The sequence below is a fragment of the Nomascus leucogenys genome, chromosome 3, assembly GCF_006542625.1.
Source record: "Nomascus leucogenys isolate Asia chromosome 3, Asia_NLE_v1, whole genome shotgun sequence".
Lineage (NCBI taxonomy): Eukaryota > Metazoa > Chordata > Mammalia > Primates > Hylobatidae > Nomascus > Nomascus leucogenys.
The window spans coordinates 143,656,517-143,680,419 of NC_044383.1; the positions used below are offsets into that span (position 1 = coordinate 143,656,517).

The window sequence follows — 23,903 nt, forward strand, 5'->3', positions numbered from 1 at the left end:
GGTCAAATCTTTTAATACCTGCTCCATGGCAATTAATTATGAGGTCTGGAGTCATGTCTTAACCCTTTTGTGTCTCAATTTTTTGACCCGCAATAGTCAACCACTATGTACTTGACAGTGATATGCTGACAAAGTCAGTTATTCAGGAAATACAGGAAAGACTCAGCTCCAAAGCATGGCTTCCAGGTGTGGCCAGAGGGATTTCAAAGAGACTCTGCCACACGTCTGCACACTGCATGGTGTGGCTGCAGCATGCTGCATGGTGTGGCTGGGCTGACAGTCTGCAGAACCAGGAACACGCCATGCCCCGTAGGGGCACAGACCGGTGCTGCTGTTAGGAAGCAAGCATGGCAGTATCGTGCTGGCCATGCCCGGAGCCCACAGCGGGAAGGAATGCGGGAAGGGAAGGGAGGAAGAGAGATGCTCTTACTTATTCGGGCCAGAGCAAACTTTATTTTCCCCTAAAAATCATTCTCAGATGGAGGTGAAGAGTTTTCCCTATTGGCCCAGTTTTTGAAAACGCGTAGAAGTCTCAGCCGCTGCCTTTCCAAATAGTGTTTCCTCATCTGGGTGCTGACTCTTTCCTCCCACAGCCAGACGCTCCCCCTTGCAGGAGTTCCCGGCACCTCCTCCACACTCAGGGGCGGGGCAGCCACAGCCTGCTGACCGCACGCAGGTCCTAAAAACCCAGACGCAGGCCACACCTGCACCTCCAGCCAAGGCCTTCCAAAATGTCAGCCAGGGCGTAGCGCCTGAAAGCAACACACATCCCTCATCGCACAGGTCACTTGATGGATTTAAACAGACACACACACACACACACACACACACACACACACAGCGCTGTCTATCCTTAGATGTGTGTGTATGTATGTATTTTTAAGCCCTCATATATACATGTGTATATAGCCATAGACGCACACACACACATATATATAAGGATTATATAGGGATATATAAGTGTGCGTGTGTCCACGCATCTGTATCTTTATGTCTATCAACAGGTACAGATGTAGACAGACATGTCCTCCCCAGAGTTCAGGTTGGAAATGCTCGCGGGATGCCCCGAAGGCCTTTGCTGGCCCACACCGCTCACAGGGAGGCTGCCCATCCTCACTTCCCTCCTGCTGATTCGCTCCCTGCTTGGTCTTGTGGCACCTCCATTATGGACCCGAGGTCCTGCTGGGCTCCTCCCTGGGAAAGGGAGACTTAACTCTAAAACCAAAATATCCCAGGGCAGCCAACAAAAAGACCCTGACAAAACCCCATTCCCCCTGGAGAAAAGCAGGGTCTAAAAGCAAGGTCCAGGAAGAGCCAGCAAAGCTGTTCCTAGCGTGGGAGAAGTGAGCAGTGTGGGCAGCACCCCAGCCTGGGTCTCCTTAATCCTTTCTGGAAGCAGGAGTGAATTTCAAGAACATCAGACACATGCCCACACTGCGAAGCAAGGTGCTGGGTGCTTTAACGTGTAAAGCGCAGAGACATTTCTTGTGTGCCACTGATGCCCCTCCCCTCATCGATGCTGTGATTGCCTAAAGGTTCTGTGTTCCGACACGGTGCTTTCTGTTTGAAATATGTGCTTTGGAGAAGAGTTCCTCCTCCAGTGAGTCTATTAAGAAGTATTGCGCAGATGGATTTATCCTAAGTTTGTGTTCCGGAAGAGTAAGCATGTGTTGGGTGCTGCTGGATTGCCGTGTGTTTCTGAAAAAGCATTAGTTCTGGTTATTAGAGAACCATGTGCTGAGTAGGGCTGGATCCCATCAGCATACCTGTTGGTATTTTTGGTGCCTCTCTTTCCTCTGGACACCTGTGGCTTTGGAGATGGCATGGGGATGCCAGCGGGAGCTTATGTGGTGAAGCCCTGCAGCTCCTGAGGAAGAGTGTGCCAAACTCAAGGGCCACTCAGGGGTCTGGCCCGCAGAAGCTCTGGATCACAGTGACTGGGAGTGCTAGAAAGGAAGATGGGTCCTGCTTGTCAGTGTGGTGGGGGATTCTAGCATTAGAGAAATGCTAAACTCAAGACCTCCCAGCCCCTTCCACTGCTGAGTTCTTGAGAGCTTGAGAGTGTCTGTTGGGGTGGCTGGTTTATGACAGATGAGTTTGGTCTGGGGCACACTCATAAAAGCTGTCCTTTGACTGATGGCAGAGCTGCCCACGCTTTGTCCTCTCCAAATCTGTACTCCATCCAGAGCAAGAATCTGTAAAGTCCCTAGTTTTTAAAACTGAAGGAAGTTTCCCAGCTGACTTGCCTGAGCACAGGACTGGAGTCTAGTGGAACCTCTGCAAGTGACCTCTGCAGGTTTTCTTGGGCAAGACAATAACTTGTATTTTCACATTTTCAGTGACCTCATATCTAATTTCCTGACCATGCAATAAAAATATTTTGATGAGAAATAAGGGCACAGGCAAAGGTTTCTCACAGCAAATTTACTCTGAAAAATATCCAACTAAAAACAGTGTCATTGAGGAAGCGAGAGAGATTAGAAACAAAAATGGCTAATAGACAACCATCCAAGACACCTTGGCAGAAATATCAGTGTCAATGATGGAAATATTGATACACTGAAAGCTCTTCATCAGGCCCACATAAAACCCAGCAGAACTTTAGGAGAAAGGAACCGAGTAGCTTCTACTGTAAGTAAGCCCGGACTGAGTGGTATCTAGTGCCAGAGTGTGGCCAGCCCTGGAGGAGAGGGAGGGAGGAGAGGGAGATGGAGTCAGGGGAGTAGAGGAGGCCCTAGATGGCTGTGACAGAATGTCTGACTCATTTTCAGGTGCTCAGCAGGCCCCTTCCCAGTCTGCACCATCAGCCCTCGCAGGGGTGAGGGATAGGGCAGGGTGCCTGATGCTGGGATGCAGCCTTGGAGGGTGCACTTCTGGCTCAGAGTCCATAGTCGGTTGTCCCTCCCTCCCTCCGCCTCCTACTCCTTCCTTCCACCTCCCATTGCCTGCACCAAACTCCATTTCCTCCTCTTCTTTGTATCAGAGAAGCAGAGGGAGTGGGGAGGGGCCTCTCAGGGCCTGTGGCCGTGAGATGGCTGCCCCGTACCACGGACAAGAGCCCTCTGGCCTTCCCCAGGGACACAGATTAATGGAGAGACTTCTCAAAAAAAAAAAAGGGAGACTGGGCCCTCTGTCCACACAGCCAGGCATGTTCAAACAAAGGAGATCCACTCAGCAACTACTTCCTGTAAAACCGTTCTACTCAACAGCCACCATGGGCAAAAGCTGCCAGGTCACAAGGTCGAGAACCCTCCGCCTGGGCCCTGGAAGGATGAGAGCGGGGAGACGGAGCAAGCGCACAAACGCACCGGCTCGCCCTCTTCTGCCAGCATCTGCTGCTGCCCAGATCTGGGTTCTCACTAGGATTCCTTATGCAGAATAAGGCTTGGGTGCCATGAAAAAGACATAGCCTGTGCTTGGGGTGGGGCGTCCTGCAGCGACATCAGGAGAGGCAGTGGCAGGGACCTCCGTGCAGGGCTGTGGGAGATGGGTGGGTTCTAGTGGGGGACATGGAGGGAGAGGTCCCAGGCAGCGCCCACAGCCTGAGCAAGGCCCAGAGGATGGTGCCAGGGGCTATCAAGAAGGGGCAGCCCATCTGCAGGGCCTTGCCTGGCATCCTGGTGTTGTGCCCACCCGCTCCACATTGGGCAGGGTGCCCGCTTTGGCTGGGCATCAAAAGGAGGTAGGGCTCCCCATCAACATGTGGTCTGCCCTGCATCATGTGAGCACACAGGTGCACTTAACACACCCAAGCGTGCGACAGAAAACTGGGACGGGCTGTGATAGCTAAACCCAGATGGGGTGGGGGCAGGCGTGACAGTGTTGAAGACTAAGGGGGTGGGGTCCCTTCATCCCCTGCATGCTGGCAGGTAAATGACATCATCAGTGCTGGGTTTTGATGCTTGTTTTAAAGAACATTTTTTTTCTTTTGTTGTTGTTGTTGAGATGGCGTCTCACTCTTTTGCCCAGGCTGGAGTGCAGTGGCGAGACCTTGGCTCACTGCAACCTCCACCTCCCAGGTGCAAGCTATTCTCCTGCCTCTCCCTCCCAAGTAACTGGGATTACAGGCGCTCGCCACCAAGCCCGGCTAATTTTTTATATTTTTAGTAGAGATGGGGTTTCACCATGTTGGCCAGGCTGGTCTCGAACCCCTGACCTCAAGTCATCCACCCACCTCGGCCTCCCAAAGTGCTGGGATTACAGGCATGAACCACCGCGCCCAGCAGGAACATTTATCTTGCATCGGGGACACAACAGAGCGGAACAGATGTTTGCAGAGGAAAGGCCCCCGCGGGGGAAATCGGTGGCAGAGGGACAGCTCAGTAGGGAGAAGCAGGGCAGTGGGATCCGCCTCGGGAGGAGTGAGAGCGGAGGAGTAGGAGCGTTCTGCCAAGAGTGCCTGGGGGAAAGGGTTGCACTGGAAGGGGGATACAGCTAGTGCCAATTTGGGAAGCAGTGGTGAGTTCTGTCTAAGATATGTTTACAAAAAGAACCTAAAAGATAACACACATGAGTCTCCCCATTGGCCTAGAGTGACCTGAAGGTCCTCTCTTTAGTTACCTGCATGTAATATGGAAGGAGGGAAAAATCAGCTGCTTGTCAATGAGAATGTCTCAGCCTCATAGGAAATGTTACCCGTCAGGTGCCTGTCGGGGAAGCCACGTGGTGATGCCGCCTTGGCTTCTCCGATTCGCGGAGGCCGAAACCCTCAGAAACACCTGCTGGGGAGCCACAGGGGCCCTGGGCCTCCCTGAGGAAGACCCCAAAAGGGAAAGCCCTGCCCATCAACACTCATTTCAATGTAACATAGCATTAACATCCAATTAAAGGGATTACAGCCATTTTTAATCATGACTTATTGTTCAGCTCTCTTAAAATGTGGAGGGTTTTCTGTGGTTGGTAAATCAAATGTTGATTGATTCTCCATTTGCAGAGGCTGTGACAGAAAGCGTTTTCATCCCCAAGTTGCATTCACTGGACACTGACCCATCTGAAAGGCACAGTGGCCTAATATGCATCGTCTGTTTTAATGGAATTTGGTAGGAGGCTCCAGGTTGGCCCACAGAAAGGACACCACAACGGGAAAATCACGAAGGCAGCACAGGTCTTTTCTAACCTGTCCATCCTGATACCTACTGATCCTCAGAGGGATCCCAGAAAGTAGGTAGGACAGGCGTCCTTAGGCTGCTTCCAGCTGCAGCTGTGCTGAGAAGTTAATGACTTACTCAGGGGTGTCCGGAGCTGGAGCCCAGTTCTCCCGAATACCACCCTGCCTCCCTCCAGGGGACTGAGATACTTCCTGCTGCCCCTAGCCAGCCCGACTGAGGGAGAGTCAGGAAGAAAAAGCATCAGATTGTGTCTCATAAGACCACAAGGTGGGAAGGAGGTTGTTTGTTTTTTCAAAGCACCCAAGTCCTACGAGAATATATTCTCATTGTAAAAAATCCCCAATGGTCCAGAAATACAAGAGCGAAAAGAAAGTGTTTCTCTTGACCCTTCCTCCATTGTGCTGTAGGAACCCTTGCCGGCTTTGGTGTATCCTTCCAGATGGTCTTAGAGTTTGAACACATCCGTGTGCATCATACACGTATGCTGATATGGGGGTGGGAGGACTTTACCTAAAAAAGACCCTTCTTTTTGCATGGTCCCAAAATTTGATTTTTTAAAATATTTCCTGGAGATGTTTCCATGATGATACATAGATCTGCCTCATTTTTTTTTAACTATTTCATATAATTCCACAGTGTAGGTGAACTATAGTTTAGTCTTCTGTTGATGGATATTAGATTTCTTAATTTTTTTTTACTGTTCAAGAAATGAAGTGAATTTTCTTCTGTGTATCTCTATGTGCACATATTACTGTGTCTCTAGGATTGACAATGGATGTGCCATCTCTGAGTTGAAGGGAAGCACGTTTAAAAGTCGATAGGGATGCCAAATGCTCCCCCTAAGAGACTGGACAAGTCTGTGCTCCTGTGTCCCCACACCTTTATGGCACTGGCTGTGAACAGTCTTGTCATTTTGGCCAATTTGATGACAAGGAAAAAAATTACATTGTTTTAATTTCCATTTTCTGGATAATAGATTGCACCTCTCTTTATGCTTATGGGCCTTTTTTTTTTCTTATCACAATATATGCCAGTACATGTCCATGTAGCAATTGAGTTATTTGTTCTTTTTCTATGAACATGTAGGGGTTCTTTATGTTTCTCAATAATAATAATAGTCTCTTTAAGTATCCTTTGCCAATCTCCAAATCCAACATTTACCTTTTAACTTTACTTTTTTACACGAAAGTGTTTATTAATGAACACAATCTGTCAATCTCATATTACATGGCTCCTCGGTTTGTGTCTTATATCCTTACCCCAAAGTTACATGAATGTTTCCTTAATTTTCCTCAAATACCTTTATATTGTGTTTCTTACGTTTGGTGCAGTAATTTATCTATCAGATAATTTTGTGGATGTGGTGCAAGCTGAAGTTCTAGCTTTATTTTTTCTAAATGTTTAATGAAGTGTCCCAACACCACTTACTATTTTACTATTCTGTTCTAGCAGGTCTCGAACTTTTTGGTCTCAAGACTCCTTTACACATTGAAAAATTATTAAGACCCCCCAAAGAGCTTTTGTTTGTGTATATTTTGAAGATAGATAGATGATAGATAGATAGATAGATAGATAGATAGATAGATAGATAGATAGATAGATAGATAGAGTGAGTTACTTATCATGTTGGAAATTACAACTCAAAAAATTTTAAAACACAAGAATGCACAAACCCGCATCGTATTTGAACGAGAGTAAGGACATCATCTCCTTGGCCATTCTGGAATCTGGGAATTCTGGACATGTAACATATGTGGTCCCATGATCCCTCACCTTTTATGATCCTCCAAATACTGACACATCCTAACCATTCTGCCCCCTGCACAACCTTCTTCCCTTGTGTACCTTCCTGCTGCAAACAGAGCCCCTATTCCCTTAGGGCAGGAAGCTGGTCCTTCCCTGCCCTGTCTTGTCCCCAGTGCAGGGCTGGGTGCATAGACGGACACAGAGCCTGCACTTCTGGGATTAGGCAGGAACTCGAGAGAAGGGTCTCTGCAGAGCAGTGCTTGTCAGAGTTTTTCAATTCCATAAACGTTTAGTGAGTACCGCAGTGTGCAACCTCTTAGGCTAGGGCTGTGGGGAATGTAAAGCCGTCCTTCTGGCCACAATGGGGACAAACTCTCTTAGCAGGGGTTGTGGGGGAGACAGAGGGGCAGCGGTAGCTGCTATGATTTGAAACCCATCCTTGCCGGGCGCGGTGGCTCACGCTTGTAATCCCAGCACTTTGGGAGGCCGAGGCGGGCGGATCACGAGGTCAGCAGATCGAGACCACGGTGAAACCCCGTCTCTACTAAAAATACAAACAAAAAATTAGCCGGGCGTGGTGGCGGGCGCCTGTAGTCCCAGCTACTCGGAGAGGCTGAGGCAGGAGAATGGCGGGAACCCGGGAGGCGGAGCTTGCAGTGAGCCGAGATCGCGCCACTGCACTCCAGCCTGGGAGACGGAGCAAGACTCCGTCTCAAAAAAAAAAAAAAAAAAAAGAAACCCATCCTTGATGCAGTAAACAGAGTCCCAGCTGCTTATGAAATTGGCTCCCAGTAAAGTTGGGTTGTTTCATCATCTCCTTTCTCTTTCTAAAAAAGAGACGGTAAATGGGTTTCGATACCTTTAAAAGAAATTTCTATTTCTTGATCTTATTATGGCATAGATATTTTCAGCATATAGCCAGTGGGCCAGTAAGGAATGTGTGTCTGTATATTTGTATCTGAGTCTGAGAGTGGATGTGAAAGGGTACAAACCATGTAAGCTGCCACAGGTTCACGAATCCTGGAGAAGCAGGAGGTTGGGGTAGGTCTAGGGCCACCTGCCCCTTGGCAAGAATTAGGAAAGGGACCAGCCTAAGACTCTTCTGTCATCCCAGCAGAGCAGACTTCCAGCACTCAAGTCCTAGCTCTGCTATTTCTCAAGCAAATTACTTCATTGCTTTCTGCCTCAGTTTCCCTGTGTGTTAAGGGGGAGTCACGCTTCTCCCTGAGTCTCCCTGGGTCACACTTCTCTCTGGGTTTAAGCAGAACAGGACCTGACACACCCCAGTGATGCCAGCCATTGTTAAGAATGATGATGCTGATGGTTCCTTGAGACCTCCTGAGTCAGGTGGGTCCCAGGGTGTGGGTAGTGCCAGCAGGCTGCATCTTGCATCTCACTTCCTACTTTGGATTCATGTCATTTTGACACAGCTGCAAGCTGACAGTGGAACTGCATTCGGCAATTTACAAAATGTGTCTAAAGCACATGAGATATTAATAGAAAGGCTGGCCGGGCATGGTGGCTCACACCTGTAATCCCAGCACCTTGGGAGGATCACCTGAGGTTGGGAGTCTGAGACCAGCCTGGCCAACATGGTGAAACCCCATCTCTACTAAAAATACAAAACTTAGCCAGGCATGGTGGTGGGCACCTGTAATCCCAGCTACTCGGGAGGCTGAGGCAGCAGAATCACTTGAACCTGGGAGGCAGAGGTTGCAGTGAGCTGAGATCATGCCATTGCACTCCAGCCTGGGCAACAAAAGCGAAACTTCATCTCAAATATATACATATATGTATGCTGCATTTTTTTATTATGACTATAAACGTTTAGAATTCTATATCCACTGGCTATGATAGCTGCCGATGAGGGTAATGAGCATAGCTGACATGTCAAAGGAGCTGCAGCCACTTTCAGTCTGGGATCCTCACTGTTTGTACATGCCAGGTTTCATATGGCTCATACATAGGAATGTTATATGCATTTTGACTTTGCCATCATTCTACCTGGATCATAAACTCTTGGTGACACATAAGTATTTCTGGGATTGCAGTTTGGCTCTTCATGTATTATTCAGTAAATAAATCTTGTTCTGTTCTTGATTCTTTTCTACCTTGGCTATTTCTTGTTTCCATTCCATGTGTCCCCTGCTCTTTCTGTCTCTTATCTTTTCCTTGTAGCTGGTCCAAACCCATCACTAGTGTCTAGTGTCATCTCCCTCTCACACAACCCAGCTTTCCTGACTCAGTCTTCCCACTGGCTCCCTTATCGTGTTCCCTGGACTCTACTTCACCTCTTCTTTCCAGCCAGTGCATGACCTGAATCCCAGGGGAGTTGCCTCCCAAGTCTGTCCCCTCCTGGCAGGGGAGATGTGGGTAGAGAGTGGGGCCTCTTTAGCCCCGTTCTGTGGGAAGGCAGTTGAGAATGAGACCATCTTTGCTCCCTGGGCCACCATCCATGTGTCCTCATGTGCACACAGAGCCCCCACCATAGCCAGTTGCCCAGCAGGGGTTGCCTAGGCTGGCAGCAGCTGTGGGTAGGGGTCGGCTTTCCTGTGTCTCTCTGGTCCCCTACCACTCCCCGCTACTGTCTCCTTCTAGAGCAGACCCAGTGGTTTAGTGCGATGTTGAAAGTCAGTCAACAGGTAGAAGCCCATTCACTCCTGTTTTATGTGCAGCCCTGTGTGCCCAGATGGTGGCATTGGTTAACCATGGCACAGCAGACCATGGCACCGCACTGGGTAATGTGCTCAGCCCTCTGGTCTAAAGATGAATTATCTCCAGCCTGGAGAAGATCATCACTGACATGTTCCGGCATGATCTATATGGCATTCATCCTTGGAAACATTAGGAGAGCAGGCGTGTTTCTTTCTCCAGCCTGTAATGTATCAATAGCGGATGCCAGATGTATGTGTAAACTCCCAGACCCAAGATGAATGGATTTTCCCCCTGAGAAATATCTATATCCTGTAAATAGAATGTTATAAACATTTGTGGGACAGAAAAAGTCTCTGGCCTTTTCACATTGCCACACTCTCGGGTGATGGATCTGATCTGCTGAAGAGCACCAAGCTTTTTCCCTTTGTGTTGGACACGTCTTGTGGAACTCTTGACTTCCTCTCTCTCTATGTCCTGCGAGAACTCGTGGTTCCCAGCTGCCTATCAAGCAGCTGAGGATGGCCTTATAGGTCAGGGGTTGGCTGAAGGGCTGAGAAAACTCCCCCAGGTAAAAATGCCCCTCACCCTGATGTCACTCCGAGAAATGCCACCGCCGGTTCAGGGGCTTATTTTCTCCTTCTTCCCCTTCTCTGTAAGCAGAGAAGAGGCCGTCCACTAAAGCAGAGGGCTTTCTGGGCCTCAGAAGCCATTCTCCTCAGGGGAGACTGGCACTGCAGTCCTCAGCATTCAGAAGCTAAAATTAGAGTCTGTGATTGATGTGCGAGTCAATATGTCATCCTTTCACCCCGAGCCTGAGCTGCAGCCAACTCAAACTAGTGTATTTCCTGATCAGGATGCCAGTCACTGGCTCCACAGTGAGGCACAGAAAAAGGTGAAGTTCAAGTAGAAGTCAGAGGAAAGAAGTGGGTAGGTGATGCCCAGGGAACCCGCCAGTCATCACGGAGCCACAGAGGCTGCTCCACGCCGGGGCAGGTGACACGCCCTGCCCTGACGGAGGCCTCCATCTGGTGAGACAAGATTCCCGGGAAAGCAGGAAGCAAGGCAAGGCCGGGTGAGAGAGAGGCCAGCAGCTAGAGAGAGGCCTGTGCCCGGGGGTGTGTCGGTTCCAGGCCTCCATCACGTCCACCGCTTGCGCGGTCCCTCACTTCCGCTTGCCTCCTTGACTCGCGTCACTGTCCTGGAGGCTGTGGTGTGCTTCTTCTCTGTCTGGTCCATCGTTGGCCTCTCAGGATTCCACACCTACTTGATCAGCTCCAACCAGACGACAAATGAGGACGTAAGTTCCTGACGACACGGGACAAGGGCGTGTTCTTGGGTTTTGGGCAATGGAGGAGCAGAAGGAAAGAAAAGGTTGAGCCCAGCTTCTCCCATACATCCCGTTCCAGATGTGAGCCCTCGGGAACAGAGACGGTGCCGTGGAAACTTCTCCACATGCCGTTCTGCACGTTTCTCTACTGGGAATCTCTACGTTCTCTGTTTTTCCAACCACATCCATTAGATACTAAGATTGGCCAAGCAACACCCATTTCTGGCCCTGAAGAGAGTGTTCTTTCTATTCCTTTGAAATGGTTTCGTAAGCTTCTTATCACACTTCCCCTGGTAGAGACCATGGCGGGCCAACATCTTGGAGTGAACGTTCGAGTCTGCCTTTCATATTTAATGTCTCTGTGGGAGGAAATTGCCCTGACCCCAAATTTAACTTTTTTATCCAGGATTATCTGCCTGTACTTAATACAGATGGAGAGGAAGTATGAAAATAGGAAACAAGGCCGGGCGCGGTGGCTCACGCCTGTAATCCCAGCACTTTGGGAGGCCGAGGCAGGCGGATCACGAGGTCAGGAGATCGAGGCCATCCTGGCTAACACAGTGAAACCCCGTCTCCACTAAAAATACAAAAAAATTAGCCAGTTGTGGTGGCAGGCACCTGTAATCCCAGCTATTCGGGAGGCTGAGACCAGAGAATTGCTTGAACCTGGGAGGCAGAGGTTGCAGTGAGCTGAGATCGCACCACTGCACTCCAGCCTGGGTGACAGAGTGACACTCCATCTCAAAAAAAAAAAAAAAAAGAGGAAACAAAATGTTAGAGAATGTTTCCAGAGCAGCGTGGTCTTCTTTGCTCTCTATACTTAGATTTCGATAGAAGTCTCTATCCACACGTGAATTAAATGTCTCAGGATAGGTCCAGTTACCTTAAACAAAAGCTTGAGAAAATAGGTCGTGATAAGACACATGAGATAAGAGAATATTAATACACTTATTTGTACTTGGTAGCTACGAATATTAGAATATGCAAAACAGACCATTTGGGTCACAAGAAGAGGCTGAATTATTTCAGTCTGTAAATTAGCAATTAGGGGAACCATTTCACCTGCCATTCATTTAATTATTATTTAGGGCACTAAATGTGAGTATGAAAGAAATCTCTGCTGGCTTATATGAGATGGCGTTTTAGTACCATGTGGTAAAATAAAAGATCATTGTCCCCGAGAATGTTATTCTTTCCCTAATCTAATCTGTTTTAGGACATTTCCAAGTTTGGAGTAAATGCCCGTTTTCTTTAAGAAAAATACCTCCATTTATTTGGATTAAAGATGATTTGCATTCCTTATGAGCCTCTCATGGTCCAGCTCACCTCAACTGTGCGTTGGTGTGAAGGATATTGCTTGTTACTGAGTTTCCTTTTCTTTCAGATTAAAGGATCCTGGTCAAATAAAAGAGGTAAAGAAAATTACAATCCCTACAGCTACGGAAATATCTTTACCAACTGCTGTGTTGCCCTGTGTGGGCCCATCTCACCAAGGTAAGACTCAGGACGCATCGTGCTCTTTAACAGACTTTGTAAAACCAAATGCCTCGGCCGTTAGCACAGGCCCCCCGCCCTGGTGGAATGGGTCGCCGCCACCACGTGACCGCTTTGTGCCGCGTGGACATGGCCTTCATGAAATCGAGATCTGGCTGTTTGTCGTGTCACACTTCACACCTTTTTTGATCTTCAATTGAATCTGTGTCTGATTTGGGGGAAATTTCCTAAAGCCCAAAATAGAAAGACAGATGCCTGTGGCCCTGCTAATGACTGAAGGTGCATGCAGGGAGCTGTGGTTAGCATCGTCAAGGAGACAGGACACATGTGCAGGAAGGAAGCAGCCAGGAAGCCTGAGGAAACCAGTTTTGAAAGTTGATTTGCACACAATAGAAATGTTCACAGGGAGAAACCCACATGGGCCACAGTCATTGAGACTGTGGTTATGGTAATAATGACGATGACACGAACCATGGCAGTAGCTGACCTTTACTGAATCTGTGTTAAGCTCTGCTCTAAGTTCTGTACCTGCATTAGCCTTTTACAAGCTCACTCTGTACCTATGGGTAGGCACCGTTATATCCCATTCTGTGGATGAGGAAAGTGAGGCACAGAGTTTAAATAATGTGCCCAAGATCACACAGCAAGTAAATGCCGGCTAGTCAGGACGCACACCCAGGCCACCCAACGTCAGAGCCAGTGTGTGCCCACTGAGGCACGCTGCCTCCAAGTCAGAGTGTACAAGTTCAAAATACAGATTCTTTGTGAGTTACACCTATGGAGAATATTCTCAACTGATAAATCAAACCATGATCAACAAATAGATATTGAGCAAATCTACCTGGTCTCTAGAATGAGTTTCCAACTTATTACTGCTTCCTACCTTTTGGTCTCTAAATGTGTAAAACAGGGAGAAACGACAAAAGCCACCGTGACTGTGTCCAGGTCAGACCCCCTGTGCACCCAGATCTTACTGATGTGCGCTTGTGGAATGCAAACTTCATTTGATTATCAGCCTCAATGAGTCCTCATTAGAGAGGTAAAAAGAATTCAAGAAAAAAAAATCCAAGCATATATTCCAAGGCCACCTGTGCACTGGCATTGAGTTATTACTTTGAGTCATCGTGGTGCTACTGCAAAACTAGAACTTGATCATTTTCTAGCTTTAGCCTAGAAAGTTGGGAGCCCAGCATGCCACTGTCCTCCTGAACTAGGGGTCCTCAGGGCACCCCTGACCTCCTCAGAGGCTTAGGGCACGCGAGGATACTGGGTTGGAGGAGCTGCTCAGGCCACAGGGGTCAGACATGCCTGGGCAGGTGCCAGCTCCTCTTGAAGAAACCTCCTGACTCACCCAGGGATGCTTCTGGGAGCTCTTTAGGCAGAAAGTCTCTCAGTCAATGGCTTGATTTGTCACAGTGTCCATGGTGCTTCCCACTGGCATGTTTGTGACTAGCAGGGCAGGCCAGGAAACAGTAAGAGCCAGGGAGAGCTGGCCTCTTTCCCCCGCCTGCAGTGCATGTGTGGCTCTAAGAGAGGATGCCGAGGCCTCAGTTCTGCCCAAACCTCCCTTCTTGTTCCTGAGTCCTTCATCTGCATATGGCACGGCTTTATGTTGTTTAGAGACCACAAACTGTCACAACCAAAATTATTTCCACCACTGGGTTAAATGTGCTGTTTTGGCTGGATTTGGGCTGTATCTTTTCCAAAATCCACATTCCTTTGGGTGGGGCATTTCTTGAGAATGGTCCTACCCTGAGAAGTGTTTGAATCATTTGTTAAAAGGTAAACTGAAGGACATTAAATATTGAAGAGTGTATTTAAACAGACGGCAATTCATGAATCTGGCAGCTCCAGACTTGAAGCGGTTTGGGGCCGCACTGAAGGGGCACCGGGGGAGGCTTTTATTGGGTGAAGGTAGAGCAAGGCAAATAAGACATTTGCTTTGTTAAAGTGGGGCCGTAGCTTTCCTTGGGTCATTCTGGCGCTCGAGCAGGGACATAGGCCACTCATAGGCTTCCGGGCTGGCCCCAGGCAGATGTGAGGGGGTGATACCTACCTTTGCCCCTCCCTCTCGTCCCCTCTTGCCTTCCCCTCCCTCTGTGCTACCTCGCCCCAGCCCCTGTGCCCTTAAGTGGGCCAGGGCCTTCCCGGGCATCCCAGCCAGGCCTACCCGCTGAGAGTGTGCCCTGCCTCAGACCCACGTGCCCAGACCCCTGTGCTTGAGTTGCCCCTCATGGGTTCTTAAACGGTGCTATGCCATGCAAATAAGGCAGAGAGAGTCCTTGTGTTCCCCTTTGGGAGTCTGCTTAGCAAGAGTTCAGAGACCCACATTCGGTTCCTGCAGTGTCACCAGAGGCAGGGATGGCAGCTGGCTGGGTATGGCCAGGTTTGGGGGAAGGAGTCCTCATATAAGCCTGGCAGGAGGAATGGAAAATTGGGAACACAGAAAGGCCCAAGGAATGGTCAGTGTCACACCAGACTTGGGCCGGTTCTGTGGGTCATGTGGCCACCATTGACTGCACACGTGCTGTGGAGCCGGCTCCGGGCCAGGCGCTGGGGTTGCACAGGAGAGGGGCTGGCTCTGTGCCAGGCGCTGGGGTTGCACAGGAGAGGGGCCGGCTCCTGGGCAGCAGGGCCTGGAGCACAGTGAGGTGCGTGGGCCGCCCAAGAGTAGATCTAAGCTGTGATCTCTCCTAAGTGTGAGAAGGAGTTTGGAGGAGGAAGGGGTGGGGAGGAGCAGGGTTTTGAAAGACAAAGGGGGCAGCCTGTGCAGGGATCCGAGGGTGAGGGTCCTGGCTCATAAGAGGAAGGGCTGAGGAGGTTAGTGTCAGGAGTTGGGGGCGAGGGGAGCCGGGCTGAGAGGTGAGACAAGACAAGGGGCGAGGCCAGGTGAGGAGGAGAAGGACGGGCAAAGCCTCATTGGGCTGTGTCCAGAGCATCACAGCCCTGGGAGCCCAGCTGCTACATTAAACAGGCTGGACGCGATGGGATGCTGGCCGAGAACGCTTGATTTTTTTCTCCCTGCTGTCCCTTCAGACTCTTTTGATGACCTAGTTCTTTTTCCGCTCCTGGATAAAATCCCCTGCAAGCCCCTTAATTTCTCTTGTCATTTTTTTTCTTTTTTAAAAAAGAGAGCAAGAGAGAGCACGTCAGGGCACTTTGCCTCCAAAATAGTGTCATTTCAGTGCATCAGAACTGCCAAGTTCATTGACAGTTAACACTTCCCATCCCTTTACCCAACCCTGGTTGGGAGGACTGTGGGGATCTCTGTTCCCCTTGAACTCTGCCCCCACCCCCGCCCCCAGCTAGTCCCGTCTCCCCACCAGCTTGCTGGCCAAGAGTGAGGAGGGGATTTGGGGCAGGGGGTCCGTGCTGTTGGTCCCCCACCAATGCTCTAACCTGGTGGGGTCTGAGAGCGCCTGACTGAGAGTTTCCTCTGAGGACCCCCCATCGCAGTTCCCTGATGGAGGCAGAGCCTTTTCTCCCGAGAGTCACTCACACCCGCCACTGCAGCCCCGGGTGGGCCCGCGGCCATGAGCCGTGCACAGGCCTCTCTGTAGGGCTCCCTCTGCGGCTCTCTTGGGCTGAGTCCTGTAGTGGTTTCTTAGGGCACTGCAGTCCAACAAGTGCCATGAAATGGGAGGGTTAAAACAACAGAAAGTTGTTCTGTTACAGTCGGAGGCTCGAAGCCTTAAATCAGGTGCCGGCAGGGTTGCGCCTGCCCTGAGGCTGGGGAGAACCCTTCCTTGCCTCTTCCCGGCACCTGGTGGGGCCATCAGCCCTCCACGTTCCTTGGCTGGCATATGCTTCACCGCAGGGTAGCCTCTGTCGGCCCATGGTGTTCTCCCTGTGTGTCTCTGTACCCTCACCTGGCATTCTCTTCCCACCTCTTTCTCTTCTTATAAGGACACCACCCACATTGGACAAAGGCCCACCCCAATCAAATGTGACCTCATCCTAACTTGGTTGCATCTGCAGAGACCCTACTTGCAAGTAAGGTCACACTCGCAGGTACCAGGTTAGGACTTCATATCTTTCTGCACAGTTCAACCCGTGACGTTCCCTCAAGACCTTTTTTTTTTTTTGGAGATGGAGTCTCACTCTGTTGCCCAGGCTGGAGTGCAATGGCATGATCTTGGCTCACTGCAACTTCTGCCTCCCAGGTTCAAGCAATTCTCCTGCCTCAGCCTCCCAAGTAGCTGGGGTTACAGGCATGTGCCACCACGCCCGGCTAATTTTTTTGTATTTTTAGTAGAGATGGGGTTTCACCATGTTGACCAGGCTGGTCTCGAGCTCCTGACCTCCAGTGATCTGCCCGCCTTGGCCTCCCAAAGTGCTAGGATTACAGGGCGTGAGCCACTGCGCCCGGTCCCTCAAGACATCATGACACTGGCTCTCTCCCATGAGATCCACACCTGGACCTTCACCCAACCCCAGGTCCCTCCCAGCCCCATCCCTGGCTGTCACCCGCACTAGAGGGCAGAACGCCTTTCTCCAAGACAGTCTTCTCTGCTCTTTTCTCCTCGGACCCTTTGTACCTTTGAAGGGAGGGTTGCAAAGCTGGTTTGAGAACCCCCTTTGACATCCTGCAGAGGAGGTCAGGCACTTTTCTTTGAAAGGTGGAGATTCTTGTTGCCTGTTGTTTTTTCTAAACCTATGGAGTGTTCAGCTGGAACTGAGGCAGAGAGTCCCATTTGAGAATCCCGTCACAAGTGGTTTTTCTGGCTTATTGTTCTGCCACTTGAAGACCTGAAGGCAGTAGTCATGAGGTTAACTCCCGCATTCCACAGGCTGGACTGACACGTAGGAGGCCCTGCTTTCTGAGAAAAGCAGCCCAGGTAGTCAGTCCTCAGAGGCGGGGATGGGCGTGGCCTCTGGATACACTTTTGTAGTTTGCAAAATGCGGAGCCCCTGGGGAGGATTCTGCGCTGTGGGTGTGCCTGGTCCCACACTGTGGGGGCTGCTCCAGGGATACTCACTTATTAGCTGAACCTCCTGTTGCTCCTTACACTTCTGCACTTAGACTCAAGGTCAATGCTGAGCCTTCACTGGGGAGAAAAAAAAGGCAACTTTATCCCACCTTCTAATGAGCCCAGCACCATGGAGTACAGAAACAGATGCCTTTAGAAGCACTACTCAGAAACTTGTCTGTGGGACGAGGGACCCGTTTTTATTCATTCCATCAAGAAGAATTTTGCGCAGCACCTGCTGGGTATCAGTCTCAGAGATACAGATATTGAGACGGCCTGCCGGTCCTTGCCCTCCACGCTGTGACAGATGTGGACGAGGGGCTCTAATCCCCATCTCTGTGTGCCAGGCACAGGGCCAGGTACCATGGGGGGCCACAAGATGAAGACTCTGCCCTTGAGAGCTTGATTGCAGGCGGAAAGCGATGTGTGGGGCTGAGAGAATCAGAGAAGAGGAGAGAGGGGGGAGGGGGCTAGGGGCAAGAGCAGGGGCTTTTGAACCTGGCCTTGAAGAATGGAGAGCAGAGGGGAAGGAAAAGTGACTTTGGGAGAGAAGGGGGAAGAGTCCAAACAAAAGCACAGAGATAGCAAAGCAGAGTGCATGCCGGCGGGGCTGCGGCTGTGTTCCCACGTGGCAGGCGGTCATTTCCCACGTGCTACGCTGGCACTAGCAGGTACTCGAAACACGTTTGCTGAGTGAATGTAGTAAGAAGACGTGCAGTTGAGGCTGGAGAGGAGCGCTGGAGACAGATGGTGACAGGTGGGGTGAGACCAGCTTAGAGGCTCCCGCAGTTAGTGGACAAGAGGGAGATGCTGGCATCTGAGCAGGCAGCACGCCCTTGGCCTGACGAGGCAGGCCATGCTGCAGTCATGTTTAAAGGGAGAAGGGACAGAATTTGGTCACTGATTATACACAAAAGTGAGGAGAGGCGTAGTCTAAGGTGCCTGAGGTGAGCCTGTCACGGGAAGAGGGAGCCCCAATACGGAACCTGAAATAGTGCTGCTGCGTCTCTGGCTTTTTATTCACTCTCTTCCTCCTGTGTTTTCTTCTCTCTCGCAGCCTAATTGACAGAAGAGGGTACATCCAGCCCGACACACCGCAGCCAGCAGCACCCTCCAATGGCATCACGATGTACGGGGCCACGCAGTCACAGAGTGACATGGTAGGAGGGGGGGCCACCGCTCCCTGCGAGGGCTTCCCTTTTGCTTGTGTGCTCACTAACAGGCCACCAAGCAGCCTTCCTAGCAAACCTCCCCAGGAGCGGGGGCAGCCCACAGCCGCCCACTCCATGACTACCGCGCTCAGACAGGAGGCAAGGCGTTAAACTAAGGCAGTAGCCAAGGAAGCGTATGGCCACTGAGTTTGGTGTGCTTGTTCACAGTTGCGCAGGGGAAGTCCACACACGCGATCCCTCTGTCAAAACAGCCTGAGGCACGTGGGTGGAAACCCTCTTATACAGGATCAGGCTGTTGTTTGAGGGATGAGACACACATCCCAGGCAGGGCTGGGCTCATGATCTTCCATTTCCCTTTCCGTCCCTTGGTCCCCATCTGTACTGACCCCTCTTCTGCTTCCTGAAGCGTGTAGTGGCTGGTGCTGCCAGTTCCCCTGCTTCTACCCAAAGTCTGGGATCAGCCCTGTGTAAAATAGTGCAAATGATCAAACCAGGTGTATGTTCACTCGCCTCAAAACTGACCAGTACGTCTCCAGAGCGTGTGCATGTCTAATGCTTTCTTCGACGGGTGGACATGCTTTGCTTCCAGTGTGTAGGTTTCTAGCGTGCAAGTGGAGATCTGGGGGAGGGGGCAGGAGTCGCTCATGGACACCAGGAATCCCAGCCTGGCCTGGTCCTGACCATCAGTGTCTTAAGATTCCCTAGGTGTCTGGAAGGCAATGGCCTCTCTTTATTTGGAACAAATCTCCCTAAAGTTAGAAGTTCCATGTTCCTGCAGAGGACCTTGTCTTGTGGTGGTCCTGTGCTATGTGCTCTTTCTATAGCTGAATCACCCACTCCAGAGCGTCCATGACAGATCAGAGACCTGACTTTCAGGTAGACTGGACGTGGGCAGCAGCCCAGAACACCTTGTTTCTGGGTGCAGAGAACTGCAGGGTGGAAGTTGGCAGCCTCAAGACAGTCCTGAGGCTGCCAACTTCCACAGCTGCGTGAACTAGACTCAGCCCCCAGCAGAGGTGACTGGGGTTTACGTGTTGGTGGTGGTGGTGTCTTGTTTGTATTGCTTTGCTCTGCTTTACTAATAAAGCATTTTCTCTCTCTCTCTTTTTTTTTTGGAGACAGAGTCTCGCTCTGTCGCCCAGGCTGGAGTGCAATGGCATGATGTCAGCTCACTGCAACCTCTGCCTCCCAGGTTCAAGTGATTCTCCTGCCTCAGCCTTCCAAGTAGCTGGGACTACAGGTGCATGCCACCATGCAGGCTAATTTTTGTAGTTTTAGTAGAGACAGGGCTTCGCTATGTTGGCCAGGCTGGTCTTGAACTCCTTGCCTCAGGTGATCCACCTGCCTTGGCCTCCCAAAGTGCTGGGATGACAGGCGTGAGCCACTGTGCCTGGCGTGTTTTCTTTCAAAGCAAATATATTTACTTCAAGGTCCTTGCCGCTCCACTGTGTAAGGGATTTGGGGAAACAGCTTATTTGGTCATAACTCATACACTCAAGGGACGCTTTAAGGGTCACTCCCCCGTATTTTCCAGAAAAGGAAACTGAGAACAGAGGGAGGAGGAGACAGCCTCGCAGGAAAGGGGATTACATTCACGGAGATCAGCTGTGTTCAGGGCGCGTGGTGGTCAGCACCTCATTTAACCCTAAAGCAACAGTGGGAAAAGGGGACACTTGTCCCCACCTTTTTAAGTAGGAGAGATTGATCATCCATCTGCCCAAGGGCACACAGACACTAATGTGTGGGTTCAGAACTAGGCCAGTGACTCCAGTGCCCACGTTCACTTCTTCTACTGCATGCCCGCAAGTGCACGGGCGTTAAAGACCAGGAGATCTGTGCTCAGAGGCTTTCTGCACGATTCGCAGGTGCACAAGAAGTGCCCTGTAAGGACAGAGCTCACCAGAATTCTGGCCACAGCATACGTTGATCATTTCTCTGATGTGTGCATGTGTCTACACACAATAACCTCTCATTCAATCAGCCACTCTACCTGGGTTCCCTCTGTGTGTTGAGGACTAGACTAGGAGCTAGGGATACAAAGGTTGTGGGGTACGGCTCATTCACCTTCAAAGGGGTCAGCAGTCAGGGGGCAGTATGTGAGCAGATACATGAAGAAAACATTAAGAACCTTCAGTAGAATTGACCACCGATGGCAAATGTCCTTGTCAAAACCAGTGGACTTACGTTCTTCTTACCCTGTGACCCCCATAATACTGGGCTCACCAGGTTCCGCAGGGTGCTGATCTCACCAAGCTCTACACTTTGTTGAGATTAAGAAAATTAACAAAGGCTGTTTAAAGGTACTGTCTCACCAGGAAGCCACTTCAGGTCAAGACCAGATGGGACATAATTCATCAATTCAGCAAACAGTTATTGAGCACCTACCCTGTGCCTCTGTGACAGAGAAGGTGGCTTTAACCATGGAAATGGGGAGGTCATTTTACTCCATATGGCAAATCAGATTCCCCTCTGGAGTCCATTCATTCTACACCTGCACCAAGACTCTGGACATGGCAGAAATGCTAGGGTTCATTTGCCTATTCCTTTAGGAGTCACCTTCCAACTAACTAGTACTGCTGAAGGCACCGGGCTGTGATGTTGTGAGGGTTATTGGAAGAGGACACTGCAAAGGTTAAGAAGCCTGTCGCAGTGCAGCAGCTGCCTCTTGGTCACCCCTTATCACTCAATTCAGCGTAAGGCTACTTTTCTTTTCTTTTCTTTTTTTTTTTTTTTTTTTTTAAAAAAAAACAGTGTCTCACTCTGCCGCCCAGGCTGGAATGCAGTGGCATGATCTCCACTCACTGTAACCTCCGTCTCCCAGATTCAAGCCATTCTCCTGCCTCAGCTTCCTGAGTAGCTGAGATTACAGGCGCCCGCCACCACACCCAGCTAATTTTTGTATTTTTTAGTGGAGAGGGGGTTTCATCACCATGTTGGCCAGGCTGGTCTGAAGCTCCTGGCCTCAAATGATCCACCAGCCTCTGCCTCCCAAAGTGATAGGATTACAGGCATGAGTCACCACGCCCAGCCTGTAAGGCTACTTATTAAGGCATCTGTTCATCTGTGGGCTTGAGCACTGTGTCAGGAAGCTTGAAGATACCAAAAGAAAAAAAAAACCAAGGCTCCTTGCCCTCCTATTCTTCACTGTGACTGAGGATGAGACAGTCTGAACACCCTAGCAAAGAGCTGCATGCGACGTCACCATGCCACTGAGCACCAGGCAGATCAGGAGGAGCTCTGGACCCAGAAGCAGAGCCTCTTCACTGCTGGCCTCAGGCTGATGGCATACAGAATCATGGCGGGATTGAGTGAGGACCTGCAGCCCTGGTCACCTGCCCAGGCTGACAGTGCCCTCTCTGCCATGCACACCTCAGTGTAGGTGGCTTCACATCTCCTGCAGCATCTTCTTGCCATCCATACACACAAAGGGGAGAGAGTATCATTTTTTTTTAAGACAGGGTCTTGCTCTGTTGCCCAGGCTGAAGTGCAGTGGTGAAATCTCAGCTCACTGCAACCTTCACCTCCTGGTCTCAAGGTGATCCTCCCACCTCAGCCTCCTGAGTAGATGGGACCACAGGCATGCGCCACCATACCTGGCTAATTTTTGCATTTTTTGTAGAGACAGTTTTGCCATGTTGCCCAGGCTGGTCTCGAACTCCTGACCTCAAGCGATCCACCTGCCTCAGCCTCCCAAAGTGTCGAGATTACAAGTGTAAGCCACCACACATGGCCATTCATTCCTTTACTCAGGCATGCACAAATCTTTCCAGAGAGCTTCCAGGGGAAGGCTTGAAAGCACTGTCGGGTGTAAAGAAATGAACAAGGCTCATGTGCACCTGGGAGCTGTACAGTACAAAACACTCCAGCGTCACAGCCCTAGTGAATCCATGCCCCATGAGTGTAGGCTCAGGCACATGATATGTGCATGAAATTTCAGGATCAAGGTCTCCCTTTAAAGCCCATGGACCCCATGGTAAAGAAGCCCTACATCAGTAAATACCATGGTCTACCGCCTCCAAGATGGAAACAAAACTGTAAGAAATCTCAACATCCTGGGAGTCATACGCATACGAGCACTACTCCAGATTTGGTAATAGCACAGAATTTTATAGTCAAGTCCCTTAAGCAGGATGTTCCAGCCAGTGATAAAAGCCGTACAGAGACATTTGTTCCACATGCTAAATGCTTTCAAGTCAGCCAGCAGGCTTTAAGATGCCTTTTTATCCCCATCTGGAAGAGGAACACTGGAGATGGGGATTCGTTGTGTGGAGACCAGACTGCTGCCACTTACTAGAAGCATGACCTTGATGAATTGCTTAACCTCTCTCTGCCTCAGTGTTTTCATCTGTAAAATGGGAATATTGATATTCTTACCTTGTAGGGTTTCTATGAGGATTAAGTTAAGACACGTAAAGCACTTAAAACCTTGCCTAGTAGAAGAGAAGTACTATTTAAGTGTCAGCTATTATTATTATTATCTCCCTGAGACCCATGAGTGGCAAGATGAGCGAGCTCAACTGCACCCTCTTGGAGCAACCGGAAGACAATAGAGATGACTGGCATGAGGGAAGGAGCCCAGGATGGGAACCAGGGAACGAGAGCTCCCATTCTGGCTCCTGCCAGTTAGTTCCCTGACGATTGGCAGGTCACTCTTGCCTCACTGGCTCTCGGTTTTCCTCATCTGCAAAATAGGAGGTGGGATTAATTTGTACCGAAAGCCCCCTTGTAGCTGTGAGCCTTTTGTGAGTCTCCGATCCTTTTAGCTCCACCAGGAGATCAGGAGGGCAGAGACAACATCTCAGTCCACACATGCAGGAAAGAGCTCTGCAACCCCCAGAAGAAGGTGAACACCGTGTCTCTCAGCTCCTCCTCTCCTCCCACCCACTCTGACCAGCAGCCCCCAAACTGACTAAGCCCGCACTTGACACAGGATTGGGGGTGTACTGTGGGGCTATGCACAGTCTGGCCGTCATACCAGAACTTCCCTGAGAGTAGGAATGTGTGTTGCTTTTCTTATTTGTCTCCTATTTCTTGAATTTATGGGATAAATCCCACTTGGCCATGGTATATAATCCTTTTTATATGTTGCTAAATTCAGTTTGCTAGTATTTTGTTAAGGATTGTTCTGTCTGTATTCATAAGGGAATTGTCTGTAGTTTTCTTTTCTCGTGAAGTCTTTGTCTGGTGTTGGTATCGGGGTAATACCGGCTTCATGGAAGGAGTTGAGAAGTGCTTCTTACTCTCCCGTCTCTTGGAAAGTTTGTGAAGAACTGCTGTTAATTCATCTTTAAAGATTTGGAACAATTTGCCAGGAAAGCCATTTGGTCTTGAGCTTTCTCCGTGGGTATTGTTTTGATTACTAATTCACTCTACTTATTATGGGTCTATTCAGATTTTTTATTTTTCCCTTGGGTCAGTTTCAGTGGTATGT

At 50.0% G+C, this 23,903-nt stretch overlaps 1 protein-coding gene across 2 annotated transcripts in view; it reads left to right on the forward strand.

Moving 5' to 3' along the window:
* The window catches only part of ZDHHC14 (zinc finger DHHC-type containing 14), a 305,773-nt gene that overhangs the window by 263,649 nt on the left and 18,221 nt on the right, over nucleotides 1–23,903 (forward strand). For both annotated transcript variants that reach the window (XM_003271744.3, XM_030809891.1), the window contains exons 6-8: nucleotides 10,704–10,806; nucleotides 12,221–12,330; nucleotides 18,358–18,460. In XM_003271744.3, coding sequence (XP_003271792.1) covers nucleotides 10,704–10,806; nucleotides 12,221–12,330; nucleotides 18,358–18,460 — 316 coding nt within the window. The remainder of the gene's footprint in view (nucleotides 1–10,703; nucleotides 10,807–12,220; nucleotides 12,331–18,357; nucleotides 18,461–23,903) is intronic.